General features: G+C 50.4%; 3 protein-coding genes across 3 annotated transcripts in view; 2 read left to right on the top strand and 1 right to left on the bottom strand.

Moving 5' to 3' along the window:
- gldc (glycine dehydrogenase (decarboxylating)) overlaps window positions 1-19,299 on the top strand; it is a 133,824-nt gene that overhangs the window by 49,337 nt on the left and 65,188 nt on the right. The window lies entirely within an intron of this gene.
- Window positions 953-2,608, bottom strand: mymk (myomaker, myoblast fusion factor). The gene is made up of 5 exons (XM_062451593.1): window positions 2,459-2,608; window positions 2,086-2,200; window positions 1,728-1,876; window positions 1,380-1,496; window positions 953-1,172 (listed from the first exon to the last, which is right to left on the bottom strand). Exons 1-5 carry the CDS (start codon window positions 2,591-2,593, stop codon window positions 1,026-1,028), a joined length of 663 nt encoding a protein of 220 aa, XP_062307577.1. The 5' UTR covers window positions 2,594-2,608; the 3' UTR covers window positions 953-1,025.
- Window positions 9,146-18,233, top strand: adamtsl2 (ADAMTS-like 2). Its single transcript, XM_062451481.1, has 18 exons — window positions 9,146-9,247; window positions 9,683-9,825; window positions 10,024-10,099; window positions 10,366-10,468; window positions 10,574-10,719; window positions 10,898-11,021; window positions 11,216-11,296; window positions 11,707-11,882; window positions 12,147-12,462; window positions 13,586-13,931; window positions 15,272-15,375; window positions 15,685-15,811; window positions 16,163-16,376; window positions 16,462-16,617; window positions 16,873-17,043; window positions 17,327-17,503; window positions 17,746-17,890; window positions 18,064-18,233. The coding sequence occupies exons 1-18, from the start codon at window positions 9,146-9,148 to the stop codon at window positions 18,183-18,185; spliced, it is 2,829 nt and encodes a 942-aa protein (XP_062307465.1). The 3' UTR covers window positions 18,186-18,233.

Raw genomic sequence — 19,299 nt, 5'->3', positions numbered from 1 at the left:
GGTCAGTGAATTGGAATGGACACACACAAGTCTACACCTGCTACTCCAGAACCATTTAAAAGACCTGCAGTCGGTTTACTGCACAGTGTCTGGACTGCATTTGGCTGCACTCTGAAGTCTGATACACCAGACAACCTGCTTGGCACATTGGGGATATAGCGAAATGTGCTTTTACAATCTTGTAATTTTCATAACCAAATTTATTTGCCTAGTTCCTCTCAGAGAGAAGGAAGGAGAGGATTAGATGAACTGGTCCCTACTGGAAAATGTTTGAAAACAATTTATTCATCTTGGAGAGATAAAATGTCTGCCGGGTTTGTGTTACAAACAGATTTTCCAGTCAGTTTTACTGGCTTGTTTCTCAAGCCCTCAGCTGTCCTGGTTCTGATTTTTACACAGGCAGATGAAGGGCAGCCCTGTCCCGCGGGGTCCTTCACACCACAGGAGGGCACGACTTGGCGTATAGGACCATAGCCCCTTCATTGTATGCTACTCCCTGTTTTTATCTCACGTAAAGCTGCCTGGCATCACTTCCATCCGTTCAGCTCTTTCAGCCGGCTGATGTCCAGCCCTTTGTGGACGGGTGTGGACGGAGGGTTGTACAGGGGGAGGGTGGGGGTGCTACAGGCCCGTATCCACGGACGCTCCCTGGGCACCGTCCAAACACTCCGAGAAGGGGACTTCTTCTTCTTGTCCTTTGGAGACTTGGCAGAAGAAGGCATGGGCGTCTGGTGGACAACAGACCAGAGCCAAGTAAGAGCAGGGATGTGGTTTCCACAGAAACAATACAATATAAAGTCAAGTTATTTTCCTGCCAATCTCACAACACTAGGACGGATGTTCCATCCTTTCCGTCTAACCAATAGCGTTACGTTACCAAACCAATTCAAGGTAGCATTCTTCCTACACCCAATCCGTATGATACAATAAGATGCCACGTTATATTGGGATTCCCGTAGGCTACTATTAAACCCTGTTGGGATGATCACCTCTCCTGTCTTTGTGAGATAAAAAAAAAAAGGACTTCATACACAGCAGCACAGGGTGTAGCAGTTCAGCTTGGCCGGGTTTTGACCCGTTCCTGCGTAGCGGTTCTTCTTGGGTAGCAGCAGCACAAAGGACACAGCCAGGGATAGGTGGTAGAAGCTGTGGACGTAGGCGTAGTCCCACTCCTACAAGAGCCCAAACGGGACACAACCACAGTTTTAATGAACGTACACTTCCATTTCTTTGGCGTCATTTGCCGAATTTCTTTCTGTCTAGATTCGAAGGAGGCGTTTAAGGATCACATGGAACAATGGAACAACAGCAAATGCGCGCCTAAGGCGTCTTCGAATCCTTTTTTTTCCCTTTGCGAATATATGTGTGATGAGTGATACCTCAAAGTAGAAACGGAGCATCAGGGCAAGGGCACCGAAGCAGCAGCCTGGTCCAACCTGCTGCGTGTAAACACTCTTCTCTGGGTACAGGCCTCTGTTCTCCTTCATTTTCTGCAACTAAAGTTGAACGCGAAAGTTCTGTTAGTTCAGTTAAACGCAAACTCTATCATCAAGGTCAGGAAATAGTTCAGCTCCGCGTTGTACGGTTATTGTAGCTACCTCTTTATCCTAACCCCAGGAGTTTACACACTGATTGAAAAATCCAGTGTTATTTTGTCAAACATGGGTCATATAACGAGAAATATGTAATATTCGTTGGTTCAGTATGTTATCCTCCGAAAGACTCACCCATTTGACAGTGATCATGAACACAGCTGTTCCAATTGGTCCAGCGTAGATTCCGTAACCTAGGCGATCCTGATAGATTCTCACACCGCTGGTCAGCGCCCCAAACATGGTCAAAGTGGATCTCTTTGGCTCGTCAAAGTCTCCCAAAGCTTAAAAGAAAAAAAGGGAGGCAGCTTTAGCTTTCTGTGTGTGTGCGTGCATGCCCATATGTGTGTTCAAAACAGAGAGGCAGCGTATGTTTGAGCATGTGTGAGAGACAGGCACAGCGTGCCCTTCAACAACTGTTCAGCAAGAGATTTGCCTCCCTGCCTTCAAACACAGTCAACACATCACGGTTCAGCTGTTTGATGTTACTTACCGATCAGAGTGACCCACATAGAGACAGCTGTGCCATACACACTGAAGTACTCCAGGATATCGTACTTCATGAAACACAGAATGGACAGTCCTGGTCCGTCACACGCGTGGTATATCTACGAGGTACAACACATTCAGTCATTCTCCAAACTCCAAAACTCCATTCTGAAGCTCTCAATTCTCAAGACATCTTAAGTGACTGGACTTCATATGGTGAATACAACAATTCCCTGAAGTTATTTCCCTCAAACCCATTTCTAGTCTGACACATTTGCAAATACATGTAAGGCAGTGTCCCAAGAGGTGTCACGGACCCCCACAGACACACATAAGAATGTCAACATCCCAGTCTTAAGAACGCCATAGTCCCTTACCGCAGTGAAGAACATGGTGAAGAAGTAGACCATGGCCTCCATGTAGAATCCTCTCTTGGTGGCCACGCTGGCCGCAGGAAGGAACACCAGGCTGCTGACGGTCGGCAGAAGCATCTTCGCTATGAAGGCACCCATGACGGCTACACGTACCTGCACGCCCACTCCCAATAAACAGGCTGACGGGTTCACGAAAGCAAGCGAAGCTTCAAGTCAGTCTTCAGCTTGGAAAAAGTGGTCAAACTGGCGAGTGGACTGGGAAAGCAATGTACAGCTCACACGCACATGGCACACACTGGCAGCTGGTTGCCCACTGAGCCCTTTAAAGTTTAAAAGTCCCCAGGCCCAGCCACAGTGAGGGCTGAATGAGCAGAGTCATCGCTGGACAGCTGTCTGCATACCAGCACAACAAGAGGACCCAGGGAGAGTGCTCACATACCATGGCGTTGGGGGCATATTTGTTAAGGCTCCCATTTCAAGACAGTGGTTCAAAACACATAGGGTAGTGGATTCTTGTTTGGTTGTTGTTTGGTTGCATTTGTTTGTGACGTAGACCTGTCAGTTTGAGACTGAAGTGATCTTGAGAGTAGGTTGTGTCCTGAAGTATTATGGTCACACTTGCTTATTTGTATTCTGTAGGGTTATGCTTTTACAATAGTAGAATAACATTTATAATACATTCCTTTTGTGAAAATAAATAAATAAACAGTAATAATAATAAATATATATAAATCATTTTGATCTTATTTATATAAACAGCATGTACAGTCTTTCAAGAAAAGGTTGCAGGTGAAGTAATGGAGTTATACTGTATGCAATGAAAGAGAAAGGGAGAAATAATCAGGGAGGTGGCTGTGGAGACAGCAGCAGTTGCCCTCTTCTCCCCTACCTCTCCTCCCTCCCTCTCTACCGATCCCTACTCCCTCTCTCCCACTCCTCCTCCCTCTCTCCCACTCCTCCTCCCTCTCCCTCTCCTCCTCTCCGCCATCTCTCCTCTCTGTCCCCATCCTGCTCTCCAATTTCTCTCCTCTGTTATCTCTCCTTGTCCTCCTCACCTCCCTTTCTCCCTCGCCCTCCCTCCCTTATGCTCCTCCACTCTCAGCTGTTACACCTGCCTGTGTGTCTGGGATGGGGGGGGGGGACAACAAAGGGTGCAGTGTAGTTATGAACACGCCCCGTGCCTCAGATTCCTGGAGGGACTGTAACAGGAAACCTTCGGGAGAGGGCAAGGCCGCCACTCTCAGACTGAGCTTGGGGACCCCAGGACTGTCAGCGTTGCCCCCGCCCATGTCCCTGTGCCGGGCTGGAATGAGGAGAATGGGGTGCTGTGGGGTGGGGGGAAATGGGTTGACCCTCCCCTAGGACTCCTCCACAATCCTCCAGGGCCTTGGGGTCAGAGGTTAGGGGTGGAGTTTGTGGGGAGTGCCACGCAAGTCTGTGGTGAGGGAGGGTGGGGGGGGGAGGGCTGGAGGGGTGGGGGTAAATGAAGGACTGGGTGGGGGCGAAGTGCTGGGGGGGGGGGGGGGTAAGGGGGGGGTAGGAAAGTGCTTCATGGTTACTTTCACCTCAGGCCCCCTCTGTCTAAACATGGCCATTCTAGTGTGGGAATGCAAGACTGACTTCCTGCATGCATCTGAGAAAACAGCAGGCTTCCTTTTGATTTGGTAATAAATAGTTCTGCCCTCTGCCCTTCTCTTCTTTTACAAATAATTGAGCGCAATGCTTAGGTTTCAGCCTAGGTACAATGCAAGTGGATGAGGAAAAGGCCTTTTTAAACAAGCGGTTGTGGTAATTTGGGAGTTGCATTATGTTTAAAATAACAATATCCCAAAGAAGAAATGCTTCTGTTGAGAAATTTGTACAGATTCAGAACTCAGTTTGTGTTTTTAGGCTGTTTGTTGTTTTAATGATGTCATCATCTGTTTATAGATGTGCTTGTTTGCCAATCTTTCTGTCGGTTGGTCTTTCTGTCTGTCTGCCTGCATGCCTGCCTGTCTATCTGTTTAAAATGCACTACCTGTCTGGATAGAGCTAGGCTTTGAGCCAAGAGGACATCAGTTTTATGGTGTCTCTTTTTTACTGGAGGAGAAACACTCACTGTGCTTCTGAGCTCGGAAAATACTCTCACTATCCACAGTGATAATCCCAGCAACGGAACGTAAAATAAGATGAAGCGTCTTGAAGTTTGCAAGTTTGCACTTTGGATGTTTTCGTGTCCTTTTTATATACAGTCTCGACGGCAATGACAGTGGGCTCTTATGCTTAATTAAAGTATTGTTGCTTTTATGATTGAATTTTGTGGTCTTGTTTGTGCCTTGAGGGTTTAGAAAGTCCACTTCTCCTTTCAAGACCTCTCTCTCTCTCTGTGAAACCGCCTCTTTGACTTATTTATAATTCCACCAACATCTGTGGTGGAAAAAAAAAGTGTCCTAACCATCGTGTCTCCAGACCGTTTCTCTCTCACACACACACACACGCACACACACACGCACACACACACACACACGCACGCACACCGCACCACTTCTCGGGAGTGTTGTTAGTTACCCTCTTTGCCGTCCTCATGCTTTTGGCTTCTAAAGAGTGGGGAGAGAGAGGCCATACCTCTTGCCTTGCAGACTGTGCAGTTCTCCCTCAACGAGGTCTATCACCGTATAAATCTCTGATTGTGCGTAGCTCGTGATTGAAGCCTAGCAGTGTAGCAGAGCACCGGGGCTCCTAATGCAGCCAGCAGACGCGGAGGCAGCAGAGCGGAGAACATCCTGGGCAGGCATGGTGGTCCTCAAACGCCTGCTGCTGCTGCTGCTGTTCGAGTCATTCAGTGTCTGCGCTGCCCCTCTCCAAGCAGGCACCTTTTTAGGGGTCCTCCAGTGGGAGGAAACCTATTGTTTTTGATGGTATTCTTCTTAGAATTTTTTTTCTCCATGAAATGGCTCAATAGCTCAAAAAGTCCTTGGCCACATTTGTTCAAATTTGGCCGAATGATACAAAAGGTCCCTCACTACTCCCGGGCCGCTAATAGCCCACGTACGCCCATAGGTGGCGCTATAAGCCACGCCCAAAGTCTACGGGATTTCCCATGAACTTCATTACTCCAAAATGCCTGAACATTGGTATACATGCCTTATTTCTCATGGGGAACAAAAAAGTTTCAATGACCCATAACATCAGACTTTTCTTGTACAGTAAAAACTTTTGGAAAACCTACAAAAATCTTCTTCTAAATCTTCCGTAGATCCAATTGACTTCAAACTTGGTATACATGTGTAGAATACCACCACCATCACCACCACTACCACCCCCATCCCCACTAGCTATCACCACCACCAATCACCACCAATCACCACCATTCACCACTACTAGCACCACCCCCATCACCACCATCACCAACACCAACAATCACCAGCACCACCATCATCACCACCATCAGGAATACCATCCCCCGGTCACCACCAGCACCACCACGTAGCCGCCACAGTAGAAGCAGACCCAGCTCTGCTTGGCAGTGGGCAGAGAGACTCTTTTTCTGGGTGTTTCTTCCCCCTGCTGCCACTCTCTTCCTGCTGCTGTGGGGGAGGGGAGGGAGGAGAGGAGGAGAGAAGAGGGAGGGGAAGGGATTGGGTTAGGTGAGGTTAGGAAGGGAGGGGAGGAGAGGGAGGAAAGGAGAGGAGTGGAGGGGAGGGGAGTGGAGGGGTTGGAGGGAGGGAGGAGAGAGGCGAAAGAGGGATGCTGGGGCAGCACACCTTACCTAGCTCTCTCTCTTTCTCCCTGCGCTGCACTGCACACATCTTCACGGCAGTAGCAGCACCTCACCGCACAACACCACCCGCCCACACTGACCCGACAGCATCACAGCACTCTGACAGCCCTGGACTGAGGTGAGTGGGTAAATATTTAAACTATCCCGCCTACGCGTGTGTGCGTGTGTTTGTGTGTTTATGTCTGCATGTGCTTCTGTATGCCAGTGTGTATGTGTGTGTGTGTGTGTGCCAGTGAGCCATGTTTTGTGAGAAACAGAGAGGAGCCAATGTGCCTGACCAATACAATTGCTCCCAAAGCTGTTTATGTAGTGTGAGTCGGCGTGCCAACTGAGTCACAGTCTGGCCGCACAGCTTCATATCTCTGTGCCGCTGGGGAACGCTCTAATGAGGTGAAGTTCCTGCTTCCCCTAACACCGATGTCATAGTTGAGGCTACTAAAAAGTGTTTGGGAGCTCAACACAGGGCACGTTGTTAAATTGAAAGGAAAAAAAGGTTGACATCATGTCATGTTGACGAAAAACAAACACCAAACTGAAGAGGACAGAAAGGCATGCTAAGCGCTTCTATGCATGCAGACAGATGAACAGATGTCTGAAATGAATGTGTCTGCTGTGAAAAAAATGTACATGTTTTGTAAATGGATGTCTTGAAAAAAGTATTAACTATACTACTTGGCAGGTTGAATTCAGCACGCCGAGCCACCTGTTGCATATGGAACAAGGGTCTAGAGTTTCTCCTGACTGGCTGGGGTACATGGTCAGAAAAAAAACCCTGGCCCTTACATCTCATAAATAGTTGAAAAACTCCCAGAACTTTTCCCGAAAGGGTTGGCCATTGTACTTGAATTGAGGGTAGTTGTAGATAGGCAGTTTGTTCCCAGCTGGTTCAGGTGGTTGACTGCACGGGATCAGTTTTGAAAATGAAGTTATGATATTGTGGGAGAATCCCGAATGATGCGTGGATGCGTGGAGTCCCTTGTGGTGCCTTCACCTTTTGCACCACAACGGTGGGTCACAATGACCCGAAGGCAGCGCAAGGGTTAATGACTGTCTGAAGTGATACACGTGGGATTCCTCAGAGAAGTGAACCAGAGCGGAGGTAAACGAGAGTACAAAACACATGTGCTCCACCGGTCTGTGAAGCTTCACGTCTTTTTCGCTTCGACCAGGCTCTCTCTCTCTCCCCCTCCATCTCTCTCCCCCTCCATCTCTCTCTCTCTCTCTCTCTCTCTCTCTCTCTCTCTCTCTCTCTCTCTCTCTCTCTTTCCATCTCTGTCTTTTCCTTCCTCTCTCACTCTCTCTGCCTCTCTCTCTCTCTCTCTCTCTCTCTCTCTCTCTCTCTCTCTCTCTGTCTGCGCTCCTCTTTGTATACACTATCCAGAGGACCCAGGAGTGCCGGGGAGCAAGAGAGCCCCCATCCATTTTCCACTTCACACGAAGAGAACGTGAGAGGGCTGCTGAGAGGAGAGGAAGGAGGGAAGAGGGAGGGAGCTCCAGTCTGGTTAAACAGCTCTCCAGAAAGGATGATTCTACCCTCCCTGGCTTCCAGACAGAGACCCCCTCCCCTCCCCCCTCCCCCCTCCCCCTAGCCTCCCCAGTGCCCCGGCTTCTCTCTCTCCCCCTCTGCTCCAGAAAACGGGCTCCCAAGGGGACAGCCTGCTGTCTGTCTGCTGTGCCGCCAGCAAAAGAAAAACACTCCCTCTTCCCCAAGTGGAGGTGATGGTGGTGGTGGTGGGGGGGGGGCACCCGGGGGGCAGCAGGTGGGCACGGGGTGGGGCCTGAGCGGAGGGTGGGTTGGGAGTGTGTTTACTCTCCTGCACGGTCATGGGAAGCAGGGCTAGGAAAACGAGGGAGAGGAAGGCCTGTCTCGCCAGCACGGGCGACAGACTGCGCGGTTCTGTTGGAGGGAGAGAGGCTGCGTGAGAGAGATCGAGTGTGTGTGTGCGTGTGTGGGTGTGTGAGAGAGAAAGAGAGACATTGTGTGCGTGCGACAGAGAGAGAGAGAGAGAGAGGACTAAATGTCTGAGTGTGTGTATTTGTGTGTGTGTGTGTGTGTCTTTGGCAACTGGACGTGCTCCAGCTGTGTCTGGGAGGATAATGAAGCCCAGGTGTTCGTGCGGGTAGTTTTAAGACACCTGTCACCAATGTTTAGTGCCAGAGTTAGCCAGACTGCTCTAAACAAGACTACACTATCTGTTTGCTTGCTTTGAGTAGCCTACCTGACTGGAGTTAGTGGACTGATGAGAGGAGAAGGATGGGGGATACAATGGGTTTAGGGGTGTCTGTCCTAGTGTGTCTGTCCGAGTTCTGTCCAAGCATGTACACAAGTACAGACACACACCTGTGCGTCCAAATGTGTCAAAGTGCCATCAAGTTTCTCTGTCACGGTGTGTGTTTGCGTTTCGACACGGGTGTGCGTGCGTAAGGTCACTCGCTGCGCCGCAAGATTCCGCGGGAAACCGGTGCATTCGCACCGACTGCGAGCCGCACAAAGACACACCTGTGTGGAAGCCCATAGGAAATGTACCTTAGTCACTCCCACACAGAGGCTTGTTTAACTTTTACATGGGCCGTTCACGGTCCAAATCCTTCCTCCAACACCTGTGCTCACTCAACAGTCTGTCTGTGACACTTCTCAGTCTGAGGACGGCAGCCAAGACCACAGTGACTGCCAGAGCTCTGAAATGTCCAGAGGCGTTGAATCTGAAACCAATGCAAGAAGCAGGTTAACCGCAGACAATGCTAGCATTAGCTCGTTTTTTTTTTTTCGCTCGCTATTTCAGTCCGATTTCTGAGGCATAAGCACATAATGGTACGCAGGTATGTGGAGTATGATATACACGACAAACTGTATGCGTTGTATGACACAGATGGGGTAGGGGAGAGTACATGCACAGGGGATGAAGTTAGCGTGTTTCTTCCGGAACAGGATGAGGTTCTGGACGTGGGAGCAGTGCGGTGAGGTCAGTCTGGTGCTGCTGGGATTCCTGACTCTGGTTCTGTCCGTAGGAAACCTGTCCGCCAGGGGGCAGGTACGACATGGAGCTGGTGGTGGTCTCTGTGACCGGTATCTCTCCTTCTTTTTTTCCCCTCGCGGTTCTTTCTCTCTATCTTCCCGGCTTTCTCTCTTTCCCTGCCTTTTCCCACTTTCGTTTCTCTCTCTCTCTCTCTCTCTCTCTCTCTCTCTCTCTCTCTCTCGCTCTCTCTCTCTCTCTCTCTCTCTCGCTCTCTCTCTCTCTCTCTCTCTCTCTCTTTCCCTCTCTATTTCTTTTTCTCTCTACTGTTCTCCATGGCACTGTTCTGTCTTATCCTCTCCCTCCCTCCTTTCTCTCTTTCTATCTCTTCCTTTTTCCGTCTCCGTATTTATCTTTTTAACTGTTTCATCTCCATTGCTTCTGTTTGAATCTTGACTCACTCAATGACTCGCACACGAATGTGTGCCTGTATGTGTGTGTGTGTGTGTCCAGGAGGAAGGTGTGGCCTCGAACAGCCTGGAGGATGACCAGGAGGGGAACACCTATTGGTGGGGGGAGTGGGCCAAATGGACCGCCTGCACCCGCACCTGCGGAGGGGGGGTCATGTCTCAGGAGAGGCACTGTCTCAAACAGAGGTAAGACCCCTGACCAAAAGGGCATCTGCTGACCAGGTTGGTTGGACCAATCACAACAGTGTATCGGTCTCAACCAATCAAGAAACATGTATTGGTGTCTGCTGATGTAGTTTTGATAGTGTGTTGTTGACACTGTGATTTAGACGTAATCGTATTTTGAGCTGTGGTTTTTGCTAATTGAATGTATTTTATCCAAAGAAAGAAAGCAGCCACTGGTAGGGACAATGTGACCTGCACAGGTATTGCACGGAAATACATCCTCTGTAACACCAAGGTAAGGTCTCTCTCTTTCTATTTTTCTTTGTCACTTTCTATCTCATATCTCCCTCTGTCTCCCTTCTCTCCCCTCTTCCTTTCTCTCTCTCTCCCTTTCTCACTCTTGCTTCCCATCTTACAAAAACAGGCCCAGACGCGCACATCCAGAGATGAGTGTCAAATGGGAAACGTTTCACAACTATTTTACACGGTTACAAAATCCTCCTAGAGACCTATGTAACCGGGGTCTCTAACTCCCAATGTGAACCCTTCCTCCCTCCTCAGGACTGCCCTTCATCTGGGAGGAGCTTCAGAGAGGAGCAGTGCTGGTCCTTCAACTCACAGCTTTACAATGGCAGGAACTACCACTGGAAACCACTGTATCCGGGTAAAACTCATAAAAGAAAACGCCCTGTCGTTCCCCTACCGAGCCCCCCCTGTTGGACGACAACTGCCGTGGCCTTTGACCCCTGACCTCTGTGTGCGTCCGCAGACGACTACGTTCACATCTCCAGTAACCCCTGCGACCTCCACTGCACCACGGCCGACGGGCAGCGCCAGCTCATGGTGCCGGCGCGCGACGGCACTTCCTGCAAGTACAGCGACTACCGAGGGGTGTGTGTGGACGGGAGGTGTGAGGTGAGCGGGTTTGACAAGGCGAGGGGTGTGCCTCCCTCGATCTCACATGAAGAACAAAAAAACCCCACCTCTGATTCAGATTCACGCCTCGCTTCAATGTCTGGCTGTAGCCTTTTTGGTCAGAGAAAGGATGAGGAACTTTGGGTTTACCGGCTGAGCACTTTGTGTTGTTCGACAGCCAATTGGATGCGATGGAGTACTGTTCTCCCCCAACACCCTGGATAAGTGTGGAGTTTGTCAGGGCAACGGGAGCAGCTGTAGCAGGGTCACCGGAAGCTTCCGTCGTGGGGCCACTACTTTGGGTACGAGTGTGAAACCGTTGCAAAATTGCCATGAGAAGAGAATAGATCATTGCAAACACTAGACCCCACTGCCACAGACATCCCACTCATCCATTAAACACATAAAAGGAATGGAAAAGAGATTCTGGTGTTTTGATGTCAGCGGTGACCCGGAACGTTGTAACATTTCCTGTTTCCTGTCTCCCGTCTCCAAGGTTACTCCTTCATCACCCAGATCCCTGAGGGCTCCTGGGACATCCAGATCATCGAGAGGAAAAAGTCAGCTGATGTTTTGGGTGGGTACTTCCTGTTTCCCTGTCCATTGAGCTAATGCTACATGTGTTGTGTTTCCTCATGTCAGTTCATCAGAGCACCAGTTTTATAAACATAAAACCAAAAGGGTTAAAAGGATTTGCAATAATGTAGAGTAAAGTCAAATACTTCTTCTGTAGGTCATGTAAATGTACCCTCAGATTTGTTTCTTTTGGTTCTTCTATTCAACTCTTACACAGATTTTAAATTACATATTTCATCACATGAGTACGAGCCCTGGAGCATCTACGTGGTATCACAAATGTAATGTACCATAGTTGCGAAAAAAGGCCCAAACGACGTCTTTGTGGAGTTGCTGGTCCTCCTCTCCTCCTCCTATCTCTTTAACGTAAATAGAGTGACCTTTGACCTTTGACCTGCCCTCTATCCTCAGCTGTGACTGACCAGGCTGGGAACTTCTTCTTTAACGGGGCCTACAAGGTGGACACCCCCCAGAACTTCCATGCAGCGGGGACCATCTTCAAGTACCGCAGGCCCATGGACGTATATGAGACTGGGATTGAATACATTGTGGCCAAGGGCCCCATTGACCAGCCTGTCAATATTCTGGTACTGCAGCCTGGGGGTGGGGTGTGGGTCTGATTAGGATTTTGGGCCTGTGCCTCTGCCTGTGCCTCTGCCTGGGCCTGGGCCTGTGCCTCTGCCTGGGCCTGGGCCTCTGCCTGGGCCTCTGCCTGGGCCTCTGCCTGGGCCTCTGCCCGGGCCTGGGCCTGGGCCTCTGCCCGGGCCTGGGCCTGGGCCTGGGTCTTCCTTCTGGCACAGTCCCCCATTCCTTCTTCTGACCATTTCCGTCATGTATGCCCCCCCTCTAAGGTATGGAACCAAAACGGGCGTATCCCCTACGTCACCTTCGAGTACACCACCCTCCGGGAGTCGCTGTCGCCCGTCCCCCCGCCCCCCCTCTACACGGGCCAGGACGGCGCCGCAGCAGCAGGGGCCTCGCTGGAGGTGGGGGCCGTGGTGCTGGCCTCCAACGGGAGCGTGGACGACAAGGCCCAGGTGCTGAGGCAGGGGGGCGCCAGCGCTGGCGAGGATGAGGGGCCGAAGGGACAGGAAACCAATGAGGTGTACGTGGAGGGCGCCGCCGTCGACTGTCATCAGGATGGAGCGACCCCGCCTCAATACACAGGTAGAGGGGGTCAGATGGGGGTCGGATGGCTGAGCGGTTAGGGAATTGGGTTATTAATCAGAAGGTTGTTGGTTCGATTCCCGGCCGTGCTAAATGACGTTATGTCCTTGGCCAAGGCACTTCCTGTACTTGCTGTAAGTCACTCTGGATAAGAGCATCTGCTAAATGTAAATGTAGGTAGAGGTGACCCCATAACCCTGTGCACTGGCCCTGACCCCGGTCAACCTAACCTTCAGTGTGATAGTTGGTGGTCTGGATTTCTTTGCGTTCTCGCTTCAACAATGATGTATCTTGATGATTTGGCTGTGAAATGCTCGAACCGCTGAGCTCTGCCCGCCCCCACTCCTCACTGTGCACGTGAAACATTCATCAGATCTGATGCCATATTTGTAAGTAAGGCGAGTTTGAGTTTTGTGGAAGGCAGAGGGAGATCATGGTTCACTGGTCAAATATCAGATGAGATAAAAATGTTGGAGGGGGAAGAGGGATGATGGTGGTGTGGGGGGGGGGGGGGGTTTAAAGAACGACCTCCATTCTGGTCCTTGCGGGTCCTGTATTATTCATGGTCGAATACACAAAGACGAGCGGCAAGAAGAGGAGATGAAAAATGCAGGGATCAGGGGCGGGTTTTCACCTCTTTAAAAAACGTCTGCATCCGTAACACGAGGGTTAATGGGCCCTAACCTGAGCGCTCAGCCTGCCTGGTGGTGCAGGCTGGGGAAGGGTGAAGGAGGTATGAGGCCAGCACAGGAGGCCTGGGTGAGGGCTGAGATGGAGGAATATCTGCTTGTGAATCCAGTGTCTACTTTGTTTTCTAGTTCTTACTTGTACAAACTTCCTGGCCTTTTTATAATTAGTAGGAGGCCCTCCCCCCCCCCCCCTTCCCCCAACCACCACACACACACACAGCACACACAATTAGCGTTGAGAATTTTGAACTATGGCCTCCTCTGTGACCAACGACACTACAATCCTGTAAATATGAGAATTAGTCTGGGGCCACTTGATATCAGAACAACAAATCCAGATGAAGATATACATCATACTGTCATACTCTACTTCTGAACCCAAAGCTAGATGTGTTTATCAAAAAGAGCTTTTCCTCTCTGTCTTAACACCCCAGAAGCCAACAGCAGCCAAACAGGATCTTCCACCCTCCAGGAGGAGGTGCCAGACTCTCAGAATCTCATCTGGAGGGTCCTGCTGGGCGAGCGCATCGGTCCGGACGAGCTGCTCATTAACATTTCCACCAATCAGCTCCTGACGGACGGCGAGGGGGTGTTTTTGTCCGAGGTGGGTCCTCTGGACATGGAGTACGTCAACCTGGAGAGCGGGCGACGCTTCCCCTTCAACGGGACCGTGGGGGAGTTCAGTCTGGGCCGCCGGCGCAACGACACCGGGGACTTCTTCTTCCAGAACAGGACAGTTCTCACGGTCCTGAGGAGTGGGAATCGCACCAACCGAACCAGGTAAGGAAACCTCTGAGCTGCTGAAGAGAGAAACCGTGTGGCTTTGAAGAGCACGACCCAGGGGGGGGCTCCCTGGTTCCTCAAAGGTTGAGCGTGTGTAGCACGTACATAGGCTGAGGCCTGCAAAGGTTTAAATCCAGCCTCGGCTATCCCCTGCATGTCCTCCCCCCTGGTTCTCTCCCATCCATTTCGTGTCAGTCTTCACTGTCCATCCCAAGAAATGACGCCCCTAAAAATGACACAGGAAGCGCGAATTGAGCCTAACACACATACTCTACAAGTGAGTCAACGTCAAATGAAGACCGATGTCTTGGCCCAACGTCTGATCCTGGCACCTTCCCCCTCCATCGCACGCACAACCAATCCAAACGGCCGAGCCTCGCATCTGGTCGGAGCACCGGGGGACAGGGTCTCCCCGCACCACAGGGCCAAGTACAAGAGAGGGGTTTCGAAGCCGCGTCCAGGTGGCATGTCGGGAGAGCTGGATCGTCTGGGACGGAGAGACAGATGGGGGGGGGGGGGGTGCCCCTGGCCCAGCTCCCTCTGCTCCTGTTGGGGGGATGGAATGTGCTCCGGGCCCGCCGCCGGCCGGCCGGCCTGTCCCCCTCCTCCTCCTCCTGTTTCTCCCTGAGACATCCTAAGAGCTAACCGGCTCAGGAGCAGACAGCCAAAGACCAGACCTGGCCGGGATTGCGTTCCATCATATTTATAATTCATGTTGGCTTCCCTGCGCTGTGTCCAAACAGCACTTGGCTAGTTTTTCAGCCAGAGCTCCCATAAAACACATCACATGACACGCCCAGCCTTGTGCCTGTGCAGCCTGAGAAAGGAAAACAGAGAGTGGAGAAGAGAGAGAGAGAGAGAGAGAGAGAGAGAGAGAGAGAGAGAGAGAGAGAGAGAGAGAGAGAGAGAGAGAGAGAGAGAGAGAGAGAGAGAGAGAGAGAGAGAGAGAGAGAGAGAGAGAGAGAGAGAGAAAAAACTTCACTTAGAAACAAATAATTCAGAGTATTTGTGGCGAAAGTGAAAAAATATGACAGGGAAAATCCTGTCAGACTGTACATTCACCTCTGGGGAGAAATGTGCAGGAATTAGTCACAGTTCTGCAGAGAAATGCCGGTAAAGTATAACTCAAAGTGAGTTTCAAATAAACGTTCCAGGCAGTAAGGAAGGCCAGTGTTATGACAAGAATGCACAAGTGACTTTTATGTGAATTCATGAAAAAACACAACAGTGTCTGTTCTGATTCAGACGTTGATTCAGCCGGAGATGTGACGCAGGACTTTCCAGCGTTTGGGGTCACTGGGGTCAGACTGAATGTCGCGTCATGTTCTGTTTGACAGGGGGAATCAGAAGTTCCTGCAGAAGAACTTCAAGCTGAGTGCGGCAGACATGTACCGCTGGAAACTGTCTGCACAAGAGCCTTGCAGCATGACCTGTTCTATAGGTGACACACACACACACGCAAACACACACACATACAGGCACACACAGACACACAAACTCAGACGCACGCACGCACAGACACACACACGCATGCAGACACACACAGACCCACACACACACTCAGATGTACACACGCACACACGCACACACAGACACACACAGATGAAGCAAAAACATAGACACACACAGACGCAAACACACACACACAAACATGTTGTATTGTATCTCTGTGTTAGGGACCATGCCTGCCACTACTGCTCTGTCTGTGTGAGTCTCTCCCCAACAGTGCCACCCACTTTCTCTCATGCAGGGGTTTCTAAGTCCCTGGCTATGTGTGTACGCTACGATGGTGTGGAGGTAGACGACATGTACTGTGATGCCCTGACCAGACCTGAACCTGTCCATGACTTCTGCATCGGGAGGGAATGCCAGCCCAGGTATGTTGTGCTCCGCCCATGGCCAGCTGAGCCCTGCCGCTGGAACACATCAAATCAAACGACCCCGTCAGAGGACCAAAGAATGAGAAGAGCTACTGCGTAGCTCGTTTACATTGGCTATTGACTACTGTGAGAGCATTTTTAATAGTGTTTCACCTCACATTGCAATCAACCAATGACAAATGGTATTTCAACTCTAAATGAGCATTCCCATTACTGACAGTATTATTGTATGTCCATGTTACCATGTGTAGCAGTATTTCGACAACCACCAGTATATGTCCATGTATATTTCCATGCATAGTGGTATTCCCATGACACTGTATCTGACAGTGGTCCACCCTGGCCCAGGTGGGAGGCGAGCAGCTGGAGTGAGTGCTCCCAGACCTGTGGGGAGGGGTTCCAGTTTAGGCTGGTGCGCTGCTGGAAGATGCTCTCTCCTGGCCTGGACAGCTCTGTGTACAGTGACCTCTGCACCCTGGCTGAACTGGAGCGCCCCCCGGAGCGCAGGCCCTGCAAGAGCCCCACCTGTGGACCTCAGTGGGAGGTGGCTGAGTGGACGGAGGTGGGTGGAACCTTTTTTTCTATGTGTGTATGTGTGAGAGTGTGTTTTGGAGGCAGTAACTGTGTTCCCCCTTTGTCCTGCTCAGTGTCCGGCCAAGTGTGGCCTCAGGGGTGTGGTCGCGCGGGAGGTAAGGTGTTCGGATGACACGAAGCCATGTGACCCCATGACCCGCCCCTCCAACGCCAAAAACTGCACAGGGCCGCCATGTGAACGCCAGTGGACCGTGTCTGAATGGGGACCTGTAAGAAACCAAAACATAAATATACATATATAATGAATAATGGTACTTTAAATAATGTGACTACCAACTTATGTAATAGCTCCACTGCCTCCCATGCCAGACAAATATTATGAATGAAGGAGTTCATGAGCATCATCATTATCATATATAAATGTATATTTTAGGAAACCATCGCAAAAATTCATGAAACTTTCTTTTGTGAGGGTTTTCAGATTGGACGTTCAATTCTTCTGACCTTTTACCTCTGTGTTGCAGTGCTCGGGGTCGTGCGGCCAGGGGAAGATGGTTCGCCACGTGTACTGTAAGACCCCAGAGGGCCGGGTGGTCCCTGAGTCCCAGTGCTCCCCGGAAAACAAGCCCCTCGCCATCCACCCCTGTGGGGACAAGGACTGTGCCCCCCACTGGCTCAACCAGGACTGGGAGAGGGTGAGGGACAGGACGGCTCCCTGGGAAGGAGGAGGGGTGGGGGGGGATGTCTGGATGGTGTCATTTTTGCTTCTGTAACACTGCAGTTTTCCCTCAAGGATCAATTACATTTTATTAGATTATATTCTCTGATCTCCTCTCCTCTACTCCACTGTACTCTAGTCTCAACTATATTTTCAATCCTATCCATGAACTGGAACTAAATTCCAGTTGTTGACAGCGATAGCAGTGTTTCTCAGAAGGTCAGAGGGGTTCATTCAGACGGCTGTGGTGTCTCCCACAGTGCAACACCACCTGCGGCCGCGGGGTGAAGCAGAGGATCGTGCTGTGCGCCGGCATCTCCGGCGGAAAGTTCAAGACCTTTGACGAGGAGGAGTGCGGTGCCGGTGAAAGACCCGAGGAGGAGAACACCTGTTTCGAGAGGCCGTGTTTCAAGTGGTACACCACACCCTGGTCTGAGGTAAGGCCTGCAACTCCGGCAGACACACTCCCTTCCTCACCCCGCTACACGCCTCGTCTGAATCCCACAGACAATTGTTGTGATACTCCATGGCATCTGGAGAATGTGGCTTGGACATGACAACCAAATAAAGTCACGTTTCACGTATATATTTGGACCATGGTTATGTGCTGAGTCTGAATACCTCCGACGGCGTACGACCGCAACCCTGAGTGCTGCAGCTGCATTCTGATGTTCCGCAGTGCACCAAAACCTGCGGGGTGGGCGTCAGGATGAGGGACGTGAAGTGCTACGAGGGCCGGGAGATCGTCCGCGGGTGCGATCCCCTCACCAAGCCGGTGGCCAAACAAACCTGCGCCCTCCAGCCCTGTCCCACTGAGCCCCCAGGTGAGCTGGACCAGGCCCTGCCTCAGGCCCTGAACCTTTGGGAACTTCACACATCCTGTTTCCTATCCTAAATGCGTCTCAATCCAAATTGTGTTTTGATGGGTTGTCAAATTGTGATTGGTTATCAAACTGTGATTGGTTGTCAAACTGTGATTGGTTGGCTTCCTGTCCAGATGAGAGCTGTCAGGACCGTCCCACCACGAACTGCTCCCTGGCCCTGAAGGTGAACCTGTGCAGCCACTGGTACTACAGCAAGGCCTGCTGTTACTCCTGCAGGGCCCAGCGCTCCTCCTAGTCCTGCCTGGGGAGCCCTTTCTCCAGAAGCCGCAGCCCCACAGCCTCAGCCCCACAGCCCCAGCCTCAGTCCCACAGCCCCACAGCCCCAGCCTCAGCCCCACAGCCCCAGCCTCAGCCCCACAGCCCCACAGCCCCAGCCTCAACCCCACAGCCCCAGCCTCAGCCCCACAGCCCCACAGCCTCAGTCCCAGTGCCCACACATATGCTCCAGTACCTCCCAGTTCATCCTCCTCTCTCTCCCTCTCCCTCTCCACCCTCCAACCCTAGCCACATCCAACCCAGAAACCCCCCCGGAACATTCTCCCAGTCCTGCCAGCCCCATCCCAGATGGAGTCACATGTCCACACCTGACCTGGGACTGACCAGGGGCTGGATGAAATGAGATGAGCACCACCAGTCTGTTTTTATGAAGAGATGAATCTCTTTAGCCAAAGCAACTGAAAGCCTTCTGTACTGTATTGTTTTATACCAAAGTGGGTCGAGAGCCAAGCTGTGGAGAAGTGGTGACAGCATGATATCTCAGAGATCTTCCCTCACAGCAAACATGAACAACATTTTCCACACTGTTGTAAAAAGATCAATTAAATTATTTTTCAAAATGATTATACTGCATGTCTAAACTGTATTTAAGATGATAGTTGATTATAAATATTATTTAATTTCGTTTATAAATGCAAATTTTTTTCGCAACAGGAAAGATATAGTCATAATCACAAACTCACTGCCATAATATTCTGCATAGGCTATTGTCATAAAGACCATTGGAGTTTTTTTTTTATTGCTGGGCATTTCCTTTCCAGATATAAGTTATTTATTAATCAAAACACATTTTTCAAAATGCATTTTGCATATGATATGAATTCAGTTATTAATGTATGGTTTGTGTATAAGAACGAGACTGGGTTCAAAGACTGGGCAAAGTGATTCCATTTGTGATATAAGATTCCTGACACTTGAATTAGTGGAGATGTATTCATAACATATGTCTCATTTTATATATATATATATATATATAGCTTGTGTATTGTATTTGTATAACCGTGTACCTCTTTGTACAAAACAAATATTGATATTTTGTACTGTTGATAAGTGAAAACATCAACGTATTAATG

Source organism: Osmerus eperlanus, chromosome 25, assembly GCF_963692335.1.
Source record: "Osmerus eperlanus chromosome 25, fOsmEpe2.1, whole genome shotgun sequence".
NCBI classification, from domain to species: Eukaryota; Metazoa; Chordata; class Actinopteri; order Osmeriformes; family Osmeridae; genus Osmerus; species Osmerus eperlanus.
This window is presented reverse-complemented; position numbering and strand designations above follow the sequence as displayed.

Coding starts and splice junctions, on each gene's coding strand:
- adamtsl2 (XM_062451481.1), top strand. CDS start 9,146: ATGAGGTTCTGGACGTGGGAGCAGTGCGGTGAGGTCAGTCTGGTGCTG. Junction 10,100..10,365: donor ACATCCTCTGTAACACCAAG/GTAAGGTCTCTC, acceptor CTCCCTCCTCAG/GACTGCCCTTCATCTGGGAG. Junction 17,504..17,745: donor ACACCACACCCTGGTCTGAG/GTAAGGCCTGCA, acceptor GATGTTCCGCAG/TGCACCAAAACCTGCGGGGT.
- mymk (XM_062451593.1), bottom strand. CDS start 2,593: ATGGGTGCCTTCATAGCGAAGATGCTTCTGCCGACCGTCAGCAGCCTG. Junction 1,497..1,727: donor TCATGATCACTGTCAAATGG/GTGAGTCTTTCG, acceptor GTTCAACTTTAG/TTGCAGAAAATGAAGGAGAA. Junction 1,173..1,379: donor TGCTCCGTTTCTACTTTGAG/GTATCACTCATC, acceptor GGGCTCTTGTAG/GAGTGGGACTACGCCTACGT.